This window comes from Bos taurus, chromosome 10, assembly GCF_002263795.3.
Source record: "Bos taurus isolate L1 Dominette 01449 registration number 42190680 breed Hereford chromosome 10, ARS-UCD2.0, whole genome shotgun sequence".
NCBI classification, from domain to species: domain Eukaryota; kingdom Metazoa; phylum Chordata; class Mammalia; order Artiodactyla; family Bovidae; genus Bos; species Bos taurus.
In genome coordinates this window covers 7,891,609-7,912,547 of record NC_037337.1, presented here as the reverse complement: position 1 = coordinate 7,912,547, position 20,939 = coordinate 7,891,609, and the positions used below count along the sequence as shown (strand labels likewise).

Sequence of the window (20,939 nt, the reverse complement as noted above, 5' to 3'; positions counted from 1 at the left end):
CTCTGTATAACAGTGAAGACCCAGTGCAGCCAGAGATATGTAAATAAGTGAAATTTTTTTAAAAAGATGAGAAAATGGAAACGTGTGCTCTTTAAGCCCCAAACTTACTTGATCATGAGGCTTTGGCCATCTATAGCTTCACCATCTCCTATGTCGTACTTGCTGGTCAGGTAAAGGGAAATCTCAGTCTTGGAGAGTTGATTTAGTGTGTTTACCTTGTCAGGGTCATTAGGGTCAACAGCTCCTTCCCCTGCAGAAGAAAGCACTGTTATTTTCCAATTCATGATTGTCACAGTGGCATCAACAATGTAAGACAAAGGTTCTGTAGGAAACATGGGGCTGGGTGGTAGAGCAGGCGGTGGTCCTCAGAGAAAACCACATTCCACTATCCTTACAGTGGCTTTTAAAAATCTTTGAATTAAACATTAAAATAGCACGGGACATTGATATTCAAAATTTGAAAAAATTACTGAAAGAGAACTGTCAATAAAAGATATCATTGGGAAAAATAACAAGGAACTTTTAGTAAATTTTGCTCTTTTTCTTTATGATTGACAAATCCTTTTTGACATATATACAGCTTCAAGAATACTAAATTGTTTTATAATTGAGCATACTAAGAAGTACAGAATCCTTCATGTAGAATGGGGCTAGTGTAGCGATAATCCTTTAAACAAACCTGCATATTAAATAAATAAGATTTTTTGATCTAGGATAGGAAAACCAACCAACCTTCGAACCAACCAACCAAATGCAAACCAGAGGGAAGACGCCCTTACCAAGAAAAGATTCCACATTAGGCACCTCCTCCAGTAGCTCCAGCAGTTCATTCAGTAAGTCGTTTTTTTCAGGTGCAATCGCATCTTGGTGCTCCAGCAAGAGCTTTACATAGAAAGCAACACACATACAAAGATACAAGTAAATTCCCAATGGCTACCGTATTTACATGGTTCTCTTCCTGATTTTTCATGGTAACTTTCTTCTGATATTGCCTGAATCTTAAATGCAAGTCTGACATTTATTAAAATTAGAGACCACTGAGAAACACAGTTTGTATTTTATCTTAGAGGCAAGTGCATACTCTTTATCAAGAAACTGCAGTTTTTATGAAAGGTGTTCATAAACACTCTTTCAGCAAAATCTTGCAAAATCTGTCAAGAGGCAGTCTCCTTCCATCTAAACCCTGTGCTTCTTCCACATTTATACAAAAGGTCAAAGTTGAGGGATAAATTTTAGGAGTCTGGGATTAACATACACACGCTACTATATATAAAATAGATAACCAACAAGGACCTACTGTATAGCATAAAGAACTATACTCAATATTTTGTAATAACCTATAAGGGAAAAGAATCTGAAAGAGTGTATATATGTGTGCGTACATATTAGTTAGTTCAGTCGCTCAGTTGTGTCCAACTCTTTGCAACCCCATGAATCGCAGCATGCCAGGCCTCCCTGTCCATCACCAACTCCTGGAGTTCACTCAAACTCATGTCCATTGAGTTGGTGATGCCATCCAACCATCTCATCCTCTGTCGTCCCCTTCTCCTCCTGCCCCCATTCCCTCCCAGCAACAGAGTCTTTTCCAATGAGTCAACTCTTTGCATGAGGTGGCCAAAGTACTTGGAGTTTCAACTTCAGCATCATTCCTTCCAATGAACACTCAGGACTGATCTCCTTTAGGATGGACTGGTTGGATCTTCTTGCAGTCCAAGGGACTCTCAAGAGTCTTCTCCAACACCACAGTTCAAAAGCATCAGTTCTTCGGCACTCAGCTTTCTTCACAGTCCAACTCTCACATCCATACATGACCACTGGAACAACCATAGCCTTGACTAGATGGACCTTTGTTGGCAAAGTAATGTCTCTGCTTTTGAATATGCTATTTAGGTTGGTCATAACTTTCCTTCTAAGGAGTAAACATCTTTTAATTTCATGGCTGCAACCACCATCTGCAGTGATTTTGGAGCCCCCAAAAATAAAGTCAGCCACTGTTTCCCCACCTAATTTGCCATGAAATGATGGGACCAGATGCCATGATCTTAGTTTTCTGAATGTTGAGCTTTAAATCAACTTTTTCACTCTCCTCTTTCACTTTGATCAAGAGGCTTTTTAGTTCCTCTTCACTTTGTGCCATAAGGGTGGTGTCATCTGCATATCTGAGGTTATTGATATTTCTCCCGACAATCTTGATTCCAGCTTGTGCTTCTTCCAGCCCAGCGTTTCTCATGATGTAGTCTGCATATAAGTTAAATAAGCAGGGTGACAATATACAGCCTTGGCGTACTCCTTTTCCTATTTACACACACACACATACATACATAATATATATACATATATATTCTGAATCACCTTTGCTGTATACCTGAAACTAACATAACATTGTAAATCAACTACACTCCAATAAAAAAGAGAAAAAAAAGTCAAATCTGGGGGGAAAGAATGTAAAATAATGCAGAAGTCTCTTGACTAACATGGTAGCAAACTGCAAGGGCATTTCCTTATCTCTTCAGAGAAAAATTACACAGTAATCAAACACTATAGTTATATTTTTTTTAATCAGCACTATTAGCTATTTTATTTTTTTGAGATGTTTAGTAATAAACTTATTAAGATATAATTCACATATCATACAATCCACCCATTTAAACTGTATAATTCAACATTTATTGTATATTTCATAGAGTTGTGCAACCATTATCACACCAACTTTAGAGCATTTATAGCATTTACCCCGCGTCCAAAGAAACTCTGTATCTCTCAACAGTCATCTGAAAACAACCTTGTTTCCATAGATTCTTCTCTTCTGGACCTTTTATATGTATACATTATATATATATAGATATATATATATAATCATATAATATGTGGGCTTTTGTGACTAGTTTCTGCACTATTAGCTATTTTAATCTGTCTGGCATTAATGGTCTTTCATGGGTGGGGATGGCAGAGATGCCCATACACCTGAGACTCAGATGTACCAGCTGGTTCTTCCTTTCAGAATTCAAAAAAAAAAAAAAAAGGGGTCAATGGTAACACTGCTGGGTGTTCGCCAGGTCTTAGAGGAAATAATAACTCTGGAGGAACAGCAGCATCCAGGACAACACACCTGCTTTTGTTTTCATTCAGAATTAAATTAAAACAATGTTTCCAAAATATGAGACTGGTACCCCTGGTGATAGGAAATATTTCAGTTGTTTTGAGTAATTATCTTACAAAACAAAAATCTGAATCATATGATAAAATTAGTCTTTGCCATTTTTAATCTCTCTTTTTCCACAGCTTTACTGAGATATGATTAACACATGCCTGGGCTCCCAGGTGGCTCAAGTGGTAAAGGATCCGCTTGCCAGTGCAGGAGATGCAGGAGACAAGAGTTCGATCCCTGGGTCAGGAAGATCCCCTGGAGTAAAAAAAGGCAACCCTGTCCAGTATTCTTGCCCGGAAAATCCCATGGATAGAGGAGCCTGGCGGGCTGCAGTCCATGGGGTCACAAAGAGTGGACACGACTGAGCGACTAAGTATGCAAGCATGATGTTGAGCATCTTTTCATGTGTTTATGACGACTGTATATCTTCCTTGAAGAAATCTCTATTCAGATGATTTGCCTGTTTAAAAAATTATTTTTATCTTTTTTTAATTATAGTAAAATACAGACCAAAAAATCTACCATCTTAACCATTTTTAAGTGTACAGTTCAGTAGTGTTAAGTACATTACTGTGCCTCCAATCTATACAACTCTTTAATGTTGCAAAACTGAAACTATATCCATTCAACAACTTCCCAGACCACCATTCCAGTTTTCTGTCTCTGAATGACTACTCTAGGTATCTTGTATAAGAGGAATGATACAGTATTTGCCGTTTTCCATCTGGTTTACTTCACTTGGTGTAACATCCTCAAGGTTTATCCAGAATTTCCTTCCTACTCAAGGCTGGATAATATTCCACTGTATGTCTGCATCACAGTTTTTCTACACCACATGCTTATAAATGGACACTTGGTTGGTTCCACCTTTCGGCTACTGTACCATGCTGCAGTGAACGGGAGGGTAAAGTGTCTTTGACTTTGCTTTTTGAGTATATACCCAGAACTGATATGTTCTTAACTTTTTTGAGAAACGATCACGTTGTTTTCTATAGAAGCTGTACCGTTTAACATTCCCACTGATAGTATAACAGGGTTCTAATTTTTCTCTATCTTTGCTAACATATTTTCCAGTTTTTATTTTTATATTAATAGTAGCCACCATAAGGGGTGTAAGGTGGTATCTTGGGTGTTGTTGGTTTTTTCCCCCAAATCAAATGACAGACTCATTGGCTGTCTCTGTTATACAATGAGGCAAAATCACTGCAGTCTTGATTTGTGTTTCCCTGGACATGAGTGATGCTGAACATCTTCATGTGCTTGTCAGTCTTCTGTCTTCGGAAAAACATTGATTCAAGTCTCTAGTTCACTTTAGAATTGGGTTGCTTTCTGTTGCTGTTCGATTGTGGGAATGGTTTACATATTCTGGATATTAACTTTAAGTCAGACATGTGATTTGCAAGTTTTTCTCCCATTCTGTAGGTTGCCTTTTGACCATGTTCATTGAGTCATTTGTGACACAGCTGTCCATTTTTATTTTCAGTTGTCCATTTTTAAATCGGATTATTTATCTCATTGAGCTGTAGGTTTTCTTTGTACATTCTGGATACAAGTTCTTTGACAGATATACTATCTGCAATTTTCTCTCATCTTCTTGGTTGTCGTCTCAATTTCCTGACGGCAATGTTTACAGCATAAAAGTTTCTGACTTTGAGGAGGTCCAATTTATGTCTTTTTTGTCTGTGTGTCTTTTTTCTTTTTGTGGCTTATACATTTGGTGTCATATCTAAGAAATCACTGCTTATCCAAGGCTGCAAAGATTTACTCCTATGTTTTCTTCTAAGAGTTTTATATGTATGTATTTTGAGAGATTTATTTATTGATGGCTGTGCTCGGTCTTCTTTGCTGTACACAGGCTTTCTCTAGCTGTGGTGCGAACTTCCCATTGCAGCGGCTTCTCTGTTGCGGAGTCCAGGCTCCAGGGCGCACGGGCTTCAGTAGGGGTGCTGTACGGGCCTAGCTGCCCTGAAGCACGTAGAATCCTCCTGGACCAGAGATCGAACCCGTGTCCCCTGCACTGGCAGGCAGAGTCTCAGCCACTGGACCACGTGGGAAGTTCCCCTTTCTACTCTCTCTCTTTTAAAGAATTATATATATACTTTGCTTTTGGTTATGTGGGATCTTAGTTCCCCAACCAGGGATCAAACCTGTGCTCCCTGCAGTGGAAGCTTGTATTCTTAACCACTGGGCCACCAGGGAAGTCCGTTCACTCTGTTTCAATCGTGAAGATAAGCAAAGGAGAGAGTTATCTGTTCATTGTCGCATTTCCCCTAACATTCCCTGATACTTACAAGTTGGGTTTTTAAGAAAGGGAGAGGAAGCCTCAGGTGCATAGCTTCCAGGAAGCAACCATGTTCAACTATTGTGTTTTCATTACATTTATTTACTTTTAAAGTTTCTGTCCACTGCAAGGCATGCTAGTTTTTCTACTATGGTTGGATTTAAAGAAAGATGCTATATGAATAATAGAGATGATAGAAAGACATGGCGAAATCTGGAAGGGTGGTACAGTGGATGTTTGGGGGGGAAGTAAGTCAAAGACAAGAATAAACTAAGCAAGGTGGATCAAATCAATTTATATTCTTGTTCTCTCAAGAGAGGGGACAGCTGATTTGGCTGCGTCTCTGGAAGGGACGATTTAGCAGCCACCTTCTACTCTCTGTTCTGATAATTACAGAACATAAAAAAATCTAGAAATGTCTCCTTCAAGAGCTAATTTTGAGGTTCTATATGTTCCTTAGGGCACGAGGGGCAAGCACATGGCCAAAGGTCTGGCCAGTTGTGTGGCTGCCATGCCCGAGTCCACATGTGGACTCCTCTTCCCTTGGAGACACAATAGACAGGGGCAGTCTTCCCCTGCAGTTACATTTTTCCCACATTATTACATCTGCTTCCAACCACACACAGACGGGAATTCCAAATTGGTTACAAGCCATGTTTCCTGGGATTGGGTTCTGTTTTTAATTCTTGTTAACAAAAGGAACAGATTATTTCTCTTGAAAGAGTAACAGTCTAAATGAATTACAGTAACGTTCTCTCTGTGCTATCTCTGGGAAAGAATCTCCCTTTCCTTCCACATGGCTATTGTCCTTAGCACACGTGTAGTTAACATGTGGACTTTTTTTTTTTTTTTTTTGAGATGAATAATTTACCACAGAAATAGACAAATGGGTCGAGGTCCAAATATGAATGAGTTGATCTATTTGTTAGGAAATTATTTTCGCAAATGGGGTATTACCGGACATGTCTGCTGGCTGACTTGGGGTGTTTATATATAGGGTAAACAAGTATAGCCTCTTTATTTAATCAACCCACTCAGTCCCTCAGCTGGTCTTTCAGAACTGTTTTTGTTTAGGGTCACTCAAAATGCTGATGGAGAGCTTGCTGCAGAATTCAAGGAAGGTTCCCTGTCCCAGCCCTGAAAGGGGGAGATCAAAAGTAGATCCAATCTTTTTTTCCAACCCATATTTAAACTTTGGTTACTTAGAAGAGTTTTATAATAAAGAGTGAAATTTGGGGCAGCCAGTTTTTGCCGCTCGTTAGTATATTTGGTTTGGCGGGGGCAGGGGCGAGACCTTTGAGAGGCGTGTCTTTGTTTTCCCCAGTTGTGTGTATAATCGGAAGCTGGGTGTATGCTTAACCACCTTCTGGGGCTTCCTGACCTTTAGTCTGGGTCTGAATCACCTGGGGTCTGGTTAGAACACAGGTTCTGATTTTGTAGGTCTTGCAAGGATTTCTAGTATTAGCTTAGCGTAGCCACGTCCAGAACTGTTCTTGGAAAGATTATGTTTTGAGAACCTAGCTGCTTCAGAATAAGTTCTGCTTGGTCTTAAACAAAGAATCTCACAATGCTGAGAAAACTGCCCTGCCCCTAAAACGCACCTAATACAGGCTAATGGTTGACGGTGATGTCTGCGTGTGAACAACAGGGAGGTACTATGACACAGCACTGACTGAAATTGCTTGCTTCTAAGAAATGGGGTTTTCTAGAACAACACAAGAGATTCTTTGTAGATGGCTGTTGTTGGAGGCGGGGGATGGGAATCTTCTTTTCCCCAACCTAGAGCAGCCTGTTTATTCCCTCTCTCTTTATGTCCAAACCTTAGAAGAGAGGGAACATTCTTATTTTCCCAGAAAACTGCTGGAATAGCAAAGAGAATTCCCGAAATGGGGAGAGACTGACCATGGGGTTCAGGCAGTATGGCCTTGGTGGGTGGAGAAAATACCAGGACTGCCCCTGCTCGGGGCTTAAACCCTTCACCCTCTGACTGTAGATGGATCATGGAAGAAGTAAACGCTCCTTTTTGGGAGAAGGAGTCTTCCTAACACTTAAGAATCAGAGAATAAACATATCATGTCAAAAGCGAACTTTTCTTTTTCAGGAAAAGGAGGTTCATCAGTGTATAAGGGGCCGGGAATAAACAGTGTGTTTTTTTTAGGATTAAGAACATGAGCAGGAGCACAAACTCACAGTAACTCTCTGAAGAAACTAAACATTCTCAAGACTGATGTCTGAACCCCGGGTCCACTGCTAAGACCCTCCTCCAGCCTCACTTACTGAATGTGTGTTGATGATTTCTTCAATTGAAATATAAATGACTGGCTTGCTGACTGTCACCACATCTGTGTATTTATCCATATTAAACTTTTCTTCTGGTTCAGGGACATTACATGCTTCTTTGAAATATTTCCTAAAAAAAGGAAAAAAAAAATTTAGAGTCAAATTTGTAAGTTTTATCAAAATGGTGAGATCTTCAGTGATGGGGAGGGCTTTGTGTTTTCCCGCACTTATTGGAGGACCCAATCTAGCACCTTCAGGGTTGACTAGACGGCAAAGCCGAGTCCATGTTTCTGGGTATCGCACCCAGCTCCTCAAACAGGGACAGATAGAGCAGTTAGGCCTCAGGCCTTGTGATGGAGCCAGTGTAATTAAATTATGGGCATATTTAAAAAATATGATTTAAAAAATGCCCCCTGAAATCTAAACAAAAGTGTCAAGACTGACGTTCTCTAAGAATCAAGTCTTTTCAGAGAAAATAACCCCAAAAGCAGTTAAGCAATTAATTAAAAGAGAAAAAGGAAGTCAAAAGAGGTTCTAAGAGAAGATAAGGAATTACAAGAAATGTATGCTACTTTTTTTAGTGACATCAAATTTGCTACTTTAATTGGCACAAACTTCTGCCTTCTGCGCCTTCAACAGCCTTTCAGAGTTTCTGTTACCAGTCTGACGAAAATGCAAGGTAAGCCTACTCTGCTCGTAATTGATCTAGACCACAGTTGCTGGCTGGAAAGGCTGTTAAGACCAGACACACAGTTACATGCAACGGCCCCGCCCTCCAGTGCTCAGACTCTTCAAAAGGCTGCCATTTTAAGCTACCGTAAATTTCAACCAAGAGATGCAGAAAAGCCAGGTGTGCTGCGATAATGGCTTAGGAGGGATTCTTAGCACAGGTAGAACAGGTATTTTAGTCTGTAACTGTGTTAAGTGTTTCCTATGCCTGAAGTATCCTTGGTGTATCTCGTAAGGGCACCCAAGACTTGTCCACCAGAAAGAGCCCTGCCTTCCCACCCCAAGGCCGGGGGAGGGGAACCGGCGGGCAGCCATGCTCCCACGGACAGCTGGCCTCCCTGTGCTCCCTTGCCGATCGTCTTTCATGGTTGCTGAGGGACGCAAAGGATGAATGTAAGTGGAAGAGAAAAAAAAAACCAGATGAATTTAGGAGATGAAGGGAGACTTTTGGTTTTTTCTTTTAAATGAAGAAGAGTTGGAAACATTGGTGTTTAGTAGGAATAATCTGACAAAAAAGCAAGTACAAAAGAACAGCTAAATTCGCAAGAAATGGATGTTACTTTTTTAGTCAGGGAGCATATCTAAAATTAGCAGTGTGAGAAAAATCAAGGTTTCTCATAATAAGAGGATTTGGGGTAATTTCTTCATGAGAGGCCAAAAATTCCAAACAGAGATGAATGCTCATGAACTACCTCTGTCAGCAGATAAATCACTAATCTAGAGGAAAACTGAGGAATAGAAAATTATCATTTTCCAAGTTGGGGCTCCATGGATGTCCCACTTGTATGACTGACTGACAGAAAAGAGAAAACGAAGGCCAAGAGGAGTGTGCTTCCTTAGAGAGCTTCTGAGCGAGCAGACAAGCCTCCGAGACTCGTGCCTCCTCCCACGTCCCATGGAATCATCAGTGATAGAACTTGGAGAGCAAACGATCAATAGAATTGTCTCACATGTGTATTTAAGAGATGTTCGAGCACAGGACACATTCACACACAATCCTCTAAGTGTAACAGCTGGATTTTCCCCACCTGTCAAAACCAAATGCGCTGTTTCCTACCATTGTTTGGTACAGATAAGGCAAGTTTTCCTGAATAGACAAAACATAATCCTTTTTCCAAGTTCAAAAAAGTAGAAGTTAGCTATTTTGATTCTTTTTTTAAGTACTACAAGCCTAGGGGTTTCCCCAGTGGCTCAGCAGTTAAAAAAAAAATCCTCCTGCAATGCAGAAGCCAGGGGTTCGATCCCTGGGTTGGGAAGATTCCCTGGAGGAGGAAATGGCAACTCACTCTGGTATTCTTGCCTGGAAAAATCCTATGGACAGAGGAGCCTGGCGGGCTATAGTCCAAAGGGTCACAAAGAATTGGACAAGACTGAGTGAGCACACACAAGCCTAAACATACCAAGATGATTAAATATTTCTTTTTGTCAAAAGCACAAATCATTCATATGGGGATGACTCAATGTAACAGGGGCACTGGGTATAGGGGCAGGATCGGGAACACCAGATGGAGGGAACTCGGCCTGATCATCCCTGCCTCCTCTTTCTCACGGTGGCAACCAGCACGAGAAATGCCAGCAGGGACTTTGCTGGTGGTCCACTGGGTAAGACTCTGCCCTTCCAGTGCAGGGGTACGGGTTCAACCCCTGGTTGGGGAACTAAGATCCTGTATGCTGTGCAGTGTGGCCAAAAGCATACATGACTAAATAAAATTAAAATTAAAAAGGCTTTATAAAAAAAAGGGGGGGGGAGAGGTTTATGCTAAGGTGATAATTTAACACAATTTATAATTAAAAAAGAAAAAAAAGAAATGCAAGCAGCCCCCTGGGGTTCCTGCCCTCACCCCCAGCTTCAGCTCTGGGCACAGAATACACATTACTCTCATACACCACCTGGCAAGCTTCTCCAAAGGTAATGACCCCTTTCACCTGAACTCCTGATACGTCTCTGATAAATAACTGTTCATAGAGGAGAGGTGCTCGTTTTCTCCTTCGAAGAGCTTGTTGGAGGCTGCATGCTGCAGGACCTTGGCCACTGATCCCAAGTTTCTCCTCTGGTCCGAATTGATCTGACCTCCGGCTGTCATGTCGATGATATCAAAGCCATCAGGGGCGACGATGGCTGGGTTCATGTACCGGTAGTACAGGAGGTTTCCAACAATCTGGAGGGAGGCAGAAGAAGAGACTATTTTTGAGAGAGAAAACTTGAGTTTGGAGTGTTTTTGTTTTGTTTTTTGGTCTCATGGCTGCAGGATATTGTAGTTCCCTGACCAGGGATTGAACCCAGACCCTTGGCAGTGAGATCATGGAGTCCTAACCACTGGACCACCAGGGGAGTCCCTGGAGGTTTTTTTTTTTTAAAGTTAATATTAATCGACATTTCCCAAGATAGTAATCATTTTCTGATCTGAATCCTAACAAGGAGTTAAGTAAAGGTAGTGACTATAATCACACATTACAAATGAAGTTAACAAACTTATTTTTGGTGACAATATACTATCGCCACCCAAATTTTCTAATATAAAGAATCTTGATAATGTTTTGAGAGCTCCCAATTAACCTCATAATAGTTAATAATCTTGAGAGTCATTAGAAATAGAAGACTTGCAGCTTATTATAAACAGCCATACAAGGGGAAAACCTTTACAAAATGGTGTGTTAGTAATTTTGGCTCCTACCCCCAAGAGAAGCTATGGTGAGATCACCCTTGAAAATCTACCTTTAATAGCTCATCTTCTGTTGCGTCAGGAAATTTCTCATGGATCGAATTCTTCAGTACTTTGGCTATATACCTCAATCCATAACTACATGGAAAACAGATGACAAAAGAAAATAATGGAAAAAGGCTAAGTGAGGAAGAAATGCACTGCAATTGTTCCCGTCAACTAAAGCCGAGCAGCTTTTGTAAAAATTAAACACAAAATGAGATGGTGACGGAATCACAGGACTGCCACAGACGATGGTAACGAGGACCGTTTTCTATCGTTCCCTCTTCCTGGAAGTTATGAACTGAAAACGCGCCTGTAGGCAAACTTCCAAAGTCGTGAAGATGGTAAGAGGGAAACGCGTATTTGCTACTGGGGTCTATTTTATATGGCATTTCAAGAACTTCCAGCAATGAAAGATAAAGCTGCCACGTATACGACTTACGGCAGCAGATCGAGGGAGGAGATGATGGAATTCAGGACTTGGTCGGTGACCCTTCTCAGGTGCTCGATGGAGGCCTCCAGTTTGGTTCTCACTTCCGGGTACGTCAGCGCTTGCTCTGTGGTCACATCGTAGGGCAGGTTGCTGAAACCACAACAAGGGCTTCTCATTAATTGGGGGCCTAGGCAGAAGCATTTGTATCCTTGCCCTGTTGGCTCTCCAGTCAAGCTTCGCATGGTGAATTGGGGTTTGCCCACCGGCTCCAATGACAAAATGCTCGCTCGTGGAGAGGGGTGGGGGAGACCCCACATGCCTGCAGGGAACCCTCAGATGCTAGTGCATGGGGGTGACTCCAGGAGCTCCATCTGCACTTTTCCAAAACAACAGGCAGGCCCAGGAGAGGTAGACCCAGCTAACTCTCTCTCTCTCTTTTTAATCATAATGAGCAGTATGCTCCTTTCTAACTTTTTAAGTGGTGGAAAATTGCTTGACAATGTTGCCTTGGTTTCTGCTGCACAGCAATATGAATCAGTCATAATTATATATATCCCCTCCCTCATGAGCTGTCCTCCCCTCCCGTTATCCCATCCCAACCAAGAACAGTATGTTCTTTACAGAAAAAGTTGCCTATAAGCCAACAAGGAAATAGTATTGACCCAGAGACAGCTACTTTCCCTCTTTTAACTTTCTAGGTCTTCTGCACACATGTGTGTACGTGGGTATAATGCAGTTCATGTTTATACACATCCCATATAGATTCTTTGTGTGTGTGTGTCTATAAATGCATGTGTTTTCTTTACACAGAAAATGAGTTACTGTATCAAGCTACAGCCAAAACCTATATCGTGAACATTTTCCCCAGGCCAACAAATATATTTCTATACCACCATTCCCAATGGTTAGTTACTACATTATGTGTTATACATTTATTTAACAGATTCCCCAAAGCTAAATATTTTGACTCTCCCTAACTTTGGCAATTACAAACAATGCTGTGACAACCACCTATATAATTCTCTGTGCACATCCTAATGAAATTTTACAAGGTGCCCTTTTGCAGGAAATAAAAGCCTGGGATTGCTTAGATCTACCATACTACCTAAAATAAGCCAACCCCACCCGGCTAATTAATGCTTACATGTTCAAGTTACTTATTTGGTAACTGTAGAAAAGTAGGTATTATCAAGTGAAAAGAAATAGTATACCATTTCAAGGTCCAGGTTTAGGAATATACAAGGAAAAACCAAGAGAAAGAACTACAGAAATTGTGGCTTTGGGCATCAACTGGTACTGAAATCTGAAAATAAAATGTACCACTAAGATGAGCAGGAGTCCAGGAATGTTGCCTGCCTGGAGATATTAAAGAGAGGTAATAAATCTTGGATTGAAAAGTAATTTTGTACAGCAAATTTTGTTTTTTAACCGTGTTTAAGAGTATGTATAAATATATACATAGAAGTAATAAAACATCACTGAAAACCAGCATTGCCCTGGCTTTGCTACCTGGCTTCTCCAGTCTGCGTTTCGAGTTGGTTCACCCAGGCCTTGTACACCTCGACGGGGCTCGTGTTGATGATCAGGGACTTGTCATCAATGATCTCTTTTACCACTGGAGCCAGGAGCTGGCGCAGCATGTTCTGCCCACGGGCACCTCTGTTGAAGCTGACGACCATCTTGATGACCGTAGGGTTCCCAGTAACTATGTCCTGGACCTGGTCCACCTTGGATCTAAAAAAAGCCCAAACCAAACAAAAATGGCTTGCTTCTACGGACTGAGTTTTAAGCAGTGTATATTCTGACAGACAAGGGCTTTGGACAGGGGATGGGGGTGGGGAAGAAGGGGGCTGTATTTTAGCCCGTTGACGATCAAAGGCAGTGTGATTTAAAAGGAAGCTATCTCCCGTCTCTATTCGGTGAGGACTCCTGAGTCTAAGGAGACTTTTGGGTGACAAGCCCCACGTGCTGTCTTGGGTATTACAACCTAAGTCTGAAATCTGCAGAAAGTTAGGGCAAAGCTTTCACTCTAAGTATGACCACTCTATCTGCCTTCATCACTAGACCACGTGCCTGATCCATCCGGCCAAAGTCTGCAGGGTAAACAGGACCTGCAGAGTAGGGTCTACAATGCAAATCCTAATTCTACTTTGTCAGGAGTAATTGGAAGCCTGAGTGTCCATTAAATAAACTGGTTCCCAGAATCTACCACTCCCACAATTAAAGAAATAAGAGAAAGCTATCATTTGTAAGATGAGTGTTTGTTTTTAAAATTTTTGTTGGGGTAGAGTTGATTTACAATGTTAAGTTTCAGGTATACGATGAGTTTCTTATTCAAGAAATTTAAGAATCTAAAAGTAATTTCTCAGCTTGAATTCCAATCTAGAAGGCAGGGGTGAACTAAAAGCAGACCTAGACTAATAATAATAATTAATAATACTGGGTGATGGTGTACGGGTGTGATGCTCCCTATCTCTTTCCTGGGAGCTAGTCTTGAATTTCTAATATTCTGCTGGATAGTTTCGTCCACATGTTCTATACCTAAAACTTAGACTCAGTGTGCTGAAAATCTAAGCTGTGCCTTTTTCCTTCTCACTCCCCCATTTCCCTGAACTGTGTAGCTCCAATTCATCCTGTTCGTATGCAGGTGGGAGATCAATCTAAAAATTCCATGTGGTCATGTCAAAAACCTTGCACAAAAGTAAAAAGAGCTTCCGCACTTGAGCCTCTGCTCAACTATCTCCTATGATCTGGCCCAACCCTCACGTCCTGGTGGTCACTGATTAAGTTACCTCTTGGCGAAACTAATCTACTTCCTTTATTTTTTATTTTTGGCCTTGCTGTGCGGCTTGCGGGATCTTAGTTCCCTCACCAGGAATCGAACTGAGCCCTAGGCAGTGAAAACGCAGAGTCTTAACCATTGGACCCCCAGGGATGTCCCTCATCTACTTTCTCTCTTGCCCCTCGGCCCATGCTGTTTCTCTCACCATGATGCCTTACTTCTCTCTTCCATTTCTTTTTATAAAAACTATATTCTTCAAGGTTTTGGGTCAACTCCTTTCTCATTCATAAAATCTCTATCAATTGACCTAATTGGAACTTTTCTTTCCGTCCCTCTGACACTGTTCATGTCATTCATTTAGTCCTTACCTTGTTCTACTGCATAGCATTGCTATTTCTCATGATGCCATATAGACACCCTGAGGGCAGAGGGGCCTGGCTACGAGCTTTGGAGACCCATGAGATTAGCACTGCTTAAGGTATCCAGAAGGAAGGAAGGCTAAAGGTATTTCTTATGGGGTGTTTTTTCCCCCCATTCCTTACAGTTAACTACACATTTTAAACATAAACTAAGTCAGAAAATAAATGAGTAAAAAGCAGCTTAAGCTCCATAAGAAGGAAAGACTATTTAGCAGAGATCATTATCCTCCTCTGATTATGGTTTTATTACTCACATGATTTTAATGAAGTTCATTTTTCCTCACGGACTTTTTTCTCTTTTTCTATTTTTTTTGGCCACACAGCATGGCCTGTGGGATTTTAGTTCCTTGACCAGGGATTGAACCCAGGCCCTTAGCAGTGGGAGCACAAAGTCCTAATCACTGGAGCACCAGGGAATTCCCTCTCACTGACTTTAATAAGCTTTGTACGCTTGCAAAATCAAAAGTTAATTCAGCACTAGAAAAGGAGAAAGTTGTACTTGAATATATCTATGATGTAGAAGTTTCTTAAGAAATTTGATACATTTTAATACGTATAAATAACTTCTAACTGTTGTTCAGTCACCAAATTGTGTCCGACTTTTTGTGACCCCACAGACTGCAGACTCCAGGCTTCCCTGTCCTTCACTACCTCCGGGAGTTTGCTCAAATTCATGTCTATTGAGTTGGTGATACCATCCAACCATCTCATCCTCTGCCACCCTCTTCTCCTTTTGCCTTCAATCTTTCCCAGCATCAGGGTGTTTTCCAATGAGTGAGCTCTCATGTTAGTAAATCAGAGAAATCCACCACTAACAAAACGTGTTGGTATTTTTACATATATACGTACGCTATTTCTTCCTCCAGAGCAGTTTTAAAAAGCTTGAGGAGTAGATATTCTTCTCGCTGATTGGAAGCATAATTGTACAGGGTGAAAATAACTGTATCCATAAATTTAGTTGACTTGTTCTGTGGCATCTGGAAAATCAGCTTAGCCAGGTATGAAGGATTGGTCTAAAGAGAGAAGACGAAACGCCCCCCACAAGACTGTATGTTAATATACTATTAAAGCAGAGAGGACCCCCAGTTCTTTATTCTTTAATGAATTCTTATGTATGAGGCACACAGAAGAGTATCTGGCTCATATTAAGACAGGTAGCAGCTAACAACACTACTATGCTATAGGAAGTTATAATAGAAAGTTATGGTAGGATTTAAATTTTATATACTCTATCATGTCATATTTTATGGACTATAATTACATTATGAATATTTTATACTGTTCACCATTTGAAGGCACATATTAATATTTATCGTAGAGACAAAGAAGAGAGGGGGGTGGCTGAGCTATCTGAAGAGACTGGCAAGAATGGATCAAGGGTTGAGCTATAGAGATTGTCTTAGAAGGACTGATGAATGAATCAACACAGTCTATATTCTGAGACTAGAAAGCAAAAGCAAAGGGTATGAGACAGACAATGGGATGGCCATAATGGTTTAAAAAATATTTTATGTTTTCTAAATGACTTTTCTTTATCTTAAGGATCATTCTATTTGTGGCTGTGTGTGGGCCTTCTCCAGTTGCAGTAAGCAGCGGGGGCGACTGTTAGATCCAGGGCACGGGGCTTCTGAGTGTGGTGGCTTCTCTCCTTGCAGAGCACGGGCTCCAGAGTGACGGCTCAGTAGTTGTGGCATATGGGCTTAGTTGCTCCGTGGCTTGTAGGATCTTCATGGACTAGGGATGTGTCTCCTGCATTAGCAGGCAAATTCTTTACCACTGAGCCACCGGGGAAGCCCGGCCATGATGTTTTACAAAGCATGAGAAAGGAAGAGCAAGACAAGGAGGCTGAACGGTAAAGTTCAGGGTAGGTCATGGGGAAAATGCCAGAAGAAACTGATAAGAAAAAAAAAGATTGACAAGTTTTAAAGATTGACAAGAATTAAAAAAAAAAAATTGACAAGGAGCTCAGGTGAGGATGGAGTTCAAGAGATATAGCCCCAGACTTTGTGCTGGTGTGGTTTTTCTGAAGGAATTACACTAATCAGAGGTTAGAAGAAAAAAAAAAATTAAAGTGACAGAGAAATGCAAAAGTCTTACTCTTCATCTTCCTTGCAGTGAGAAAAGAAAACTGTCCTTTTCTTTTGTATTTCACATAAAAAAAACACATGGGAAACCAGTATTTAATATTCTCAAGAAGTTCAGCTTTAAAATTTTTAAGAAAACCCGAATTCTAGTTCAGTTTACTACTTAGATTTATTCTCAAGCTTGTAATGACTGGCTGAAATGTTATGAATAAGGAGCTCAGGAGAACTTTCTGAGAGTTCTGGGGTGATTCTTTTCCCATATAAGATATGGGCTTTTATGAAAGGAAAATTACAGATGAAGAAGACCACTCCTGACTCCTCTCAGATGAGCTAAAAACTTTAAATTTAAGCTCACATTGAGGAGACTGCTACTGCTAAGGCTAAGTCACTTCAGTCGTGTCCGACTCTGTGCGACCCCATAGGCGGCAGCCCACTAGGCTCCCCCAAGCCCACAGCAAAACCTGTACTAGTTGACAGGCTGCTTTGCCTAAGAATTTCCAGAGATGAAAGGTCCATACCATTTGCTTCTCTCTAGCTTCCTCGTTGCTGCTGCTGCTAAGTTGCCTCAGTCGTGTCCGACTCTGTGCAACCCCATAGATGGCAGCCCACCAGGCTCCACCATCCCTGGGATTCTCCAGGCAAGAACACTGGAGTGGGTTGCCATTTCCTTCTCCAATGCATGAAAGTGAAAAGGGAAAGTGAAGTCGCTCAGTCGTGTCCGACTCTTCGAGACCTCATGGACTGTAGCCCACCAGGCTCTTCGGTCCATGGGATTTTCCAGGCAAGAGTACTGCAGTGGGGTGCCATTGCCTTCTCCGAGTTTCCTTGTTAGTCTTGGGTTAATGTCTCCAGAGAGAAGAAAAGGTGAAGAAAAATCACGGTGTTTTGACACTTCAGTCGATACAACTGAATGGTCATGCTATGGTTCTATCCGTTTTGGATAGTTTAGGGAATAAAACTTGTGGAATTATTCCAGACATGTTCCAGTGCTTTTTCTCATTTCCATTAGTGAGCCTCCATTTACACAGCAGCATAAATTATACAAATCTTAGTGTGCGTGTGTGCCAAGTCGCTCAGTCGTGTCTGACTCTTTGCAACCCCATGGACTGTAGCCCGCCAGGCTCCTCTGCCCATGGGGATTCTCCAGGCAAGAATACTGGAGTGGGTTGCCATCCCCTCCTCCAGGGGATCTTTAGGCGAATGACTAAATTTTCACCTTCTTAAATGTCACAAATTCTGTCAAAATTCAACATCGGAAAACTAATTCCTTAAGAAGCTTCACACACTTGGAAGTTCAGTTCAGTTCATTTCAGTCGCTCAGTCGTGTCCGACTCTTTGTGACCCCATGAATCACAGCACGCGAGGCCTCCCTGTCCATCATCAACTCCCAGAGTTCACTTAGACTCACGTCCATCGAGTCAGTGATGCCATCCAGCCATCTCATCCTCTGTCGTCCCCTTCTCCTCCTGCCCCCAATCCCTCCCAGCATCAGAGTCTTTTCCAATGAGTCAACTCTTCGCATGAGGTGGCCAAAGTACTGGAGTTTCAGCTTCAGCATCATTCCTTCCAAAGAAATCCCAGGGCTGATCTCCTCCTTGCAGTCCAAGGGACTCTCAAGAGTCTTCTCCAACACCACAGTAAGTTAACAGATGTCAAAAATGGTAAATTCCTGAGATTAAATTTCTAGCTGGTGGATGAACATTAACCTAATTTCAGCAGACAAAAAATCTTCCCCACCCAGTGTGAGACCCTCTTCTTTCTGGAAAGCAAGCTGTCATTCAGCAGTGGATTCCAAGGACAATTTTGTTTTAACATTTTTCCTTCAATGCCGCCACCTCGTGGACATCTGGGGTACTGTACCTGTGCTCCAGTCTATTCTAAGCAGAGCACGCTCAACTCTACCAAAATCAGTCTCTTCTCTCAGCTGGGCAGCTACCCCTCACTTAGGGTTTGGGCAACGTGTTCTCGGTGTACATGATGCCAGTGAGATCCTCAAGCAAAGATTTCAAGCATCTCCAAGCCTTGACGGGATCAGGGCCACCAGCAGCGGCCCCAGGGACACCGGACTTTCAAGGAAGAACTGCCGATCCACCGTTTTGGGGAAAGTTTTCATCTTAGGGGAGGCCCTGTTTCTATCTCTAACTGTTCCCTTAGGGACTCACTGTATGTGCCGGAGGGTGGATGAGGTTAATCAGTGGTCAAGCAAACAAACAAACAAAACTGGTCCACCAGAGTCCAGCTGTAACTAGTTCAGCTGAGTTCTCACCCACACTCAGGAAGCAATGGAAAATTACTGTTCATTTAGAGAAGAGTGATGTCATGGAAATAATGAAAAAAAAGGAATCCTATTTCCCTCATCCAAACTCCCCAGCTCCTTCCTCAAAAGAAGGGCAGGCCAGTTCTGGCACTGATCCGGTTTTCACATAGTTAGTTTTCCCATGTTTGACAGCATCTGCTTATGTTATTGGTAGATTTGTATTGTCTATGCTGATAACTGGAGCGTAACGTAGTCATGGAAAGCAGGACAAGCTTTAAGTCAACTGCCAGGGTCCCCATACCCTTTCATCACCATTTACTGGGTCTCAGTTTTCTCGCATGTAATGAGAATAACAATCAGTCATTTTCTGAAGGTGCCCAGGGCTGTAGTAGGAATTAAAATGAGAAAACATATGTGGAGCGCCTAGAATAATACTTGGTCCTTAGGAGCGCTCAGAATGTGTAAACTATTATGGCCTTAGCATGGGAGAAGATCTGCTGTAAAACATCAACAGGGAGCATAGCATTTACCCACTCACAGTGAAAGAAATTATTCTCACCTGTAAAAGATAAAAAAGCTGCTGATATGTTTCCAGTGTTTTTCTCCTCTCCTTACTCAAACTTTTGATCCCTTGGTTGTCAATGTTATTCAGTATTTCCATCTCTCCACCTTTTTTCTTATTCAGTTTGGTTCTGTGTGAAATTACATCCTGGAAAAAATTTTTTTATGGAATTACTACGTTTTACTCTGGTATTCTCTCCCCCCCTTCCCTTCACCGACACTCTAAGACACACATAGCTGGAAAGATCAATTTTTCACATTCCCTCATGAAGAAACAAAGGAACAGAGAGTGTTAAACAGATTAAGAAAAATCCAAATCGTGGGTAAATTTGGCTTTTGTAATATTTGTTCTCCTAAGCTGTATGCATTTGTTCGAACATGTAATGTAAGCTCCAAGATACTTAAACAGGGAGAGAACAGTCTTTTCAAAAAATGATGCTGGGACAACTAAATATCCAGGTTCAAAAATTAAGAAGTCAGACCCCTACCTCACTCCATAAACAAAAATTAACTCAGAAGAGATCATAAAGAACTAAATGGAGGAGCTAAGACTATAAATCTCTTATAAGAAAACCCAGACAAAAGCTTTTGCTACCCTGGCTTAAGCAATGGTTTCTTTTAGGGGTGTGTGTGTCATAATTTATTTAATCGTATTCCTTTCAATGAACAGTTTCTTTACATTTTATTAGTATTTCAGAGAGTGCAGTGAACCTTCTCATACATGCATCTTTGTACATGTAGGTAACGGTTTCCTAGCTACAGCACCAAAGGCACTAGAAACAACGACAAAAAATAAAGTGGACTTCATAAAAATTAAAGCCTGTGTGCTTCAAAGTACGCTATCAAAGAAAACAACCCATAGAATGGGAGAAAACGTTTGCAAATTGGGTAAGAGACTTACATTCACCATACACTATAAAGAGCTCCTACATCTAAAAATAAAATGACAACTCAATTAAAAAATGGGCAAAGGATTTTCCCAAAGATCATCTATAAATGGCTCATAAGCACACGAAGAGAAGTTCAACATTAATAGCTATTTGGCCGTTCCTCAGAAGTTAAACACAAGTTACTATGCATACGCGCTCAGTCGTGTCTGACTCTTTGCGACCCCATGGACTGTAGCCTGCCAGGCTCCTCTGTCCATGGGATTTCCCGGGGAAGAGTACTGGAGTGGGTTGCCGTTTCCTTCTCCAGGGATCTTCCTGACCCAGGGACTGAATCTGTGTCTCTTGGGTCTCCTGCACTGGCAGGCAGGTT

The 20,939-nt window shown here is 41.5% G+C and overlaps 1 protein-coding gene across 2 annotated transcripts in view; it reads right to left on the bottom strand.

The window, feature by feature from the left end:
• The window catches only part of IQGAP2 (IQ motif containing GTPase activating protein 2), a 308,957-nt gene that overhangs the window by 21,902 nt on the left and 266,116 nt on the right, over positions 1-20,939 (bottom strand). For both annotated transcript variants that reach the window (XM_002690436.6, XM_059890756.1), the window contains 9 exons: positions 19,678-19,827; positions 15,627-15,790; positions 13,086-13,310; positions 11,586-11,726; positions 11,155-11,239; positions 10,365-10,597; positions 7,707-7,839; positions 780-882; positions 109-250 (listed from right to left, as the gene is read on the bottom strand). In XM_002690436.6, coding sequence (XP_002690482.3) covers positions 109-250; positions 780-882; positions 7,707-7,839; positions 10,365-10,597; positions 11,155-11,239; positions 11,586-11,726; positions 13,086-13,310; positions 15,627-15,790; positions 19,678-19,827 — 1,376 coding nt within the window. The remainder of the gene's footprint in view (positions 1-108; positions 251-779; positions 883-7,706; positions 7,840-10,364; positions 10,598-11,154; positions 11,240-11,585; positions 11,727-13,085; positions 13,311-15,626; positions 15,791-19,677; positions 19,828-20,939) is intronic.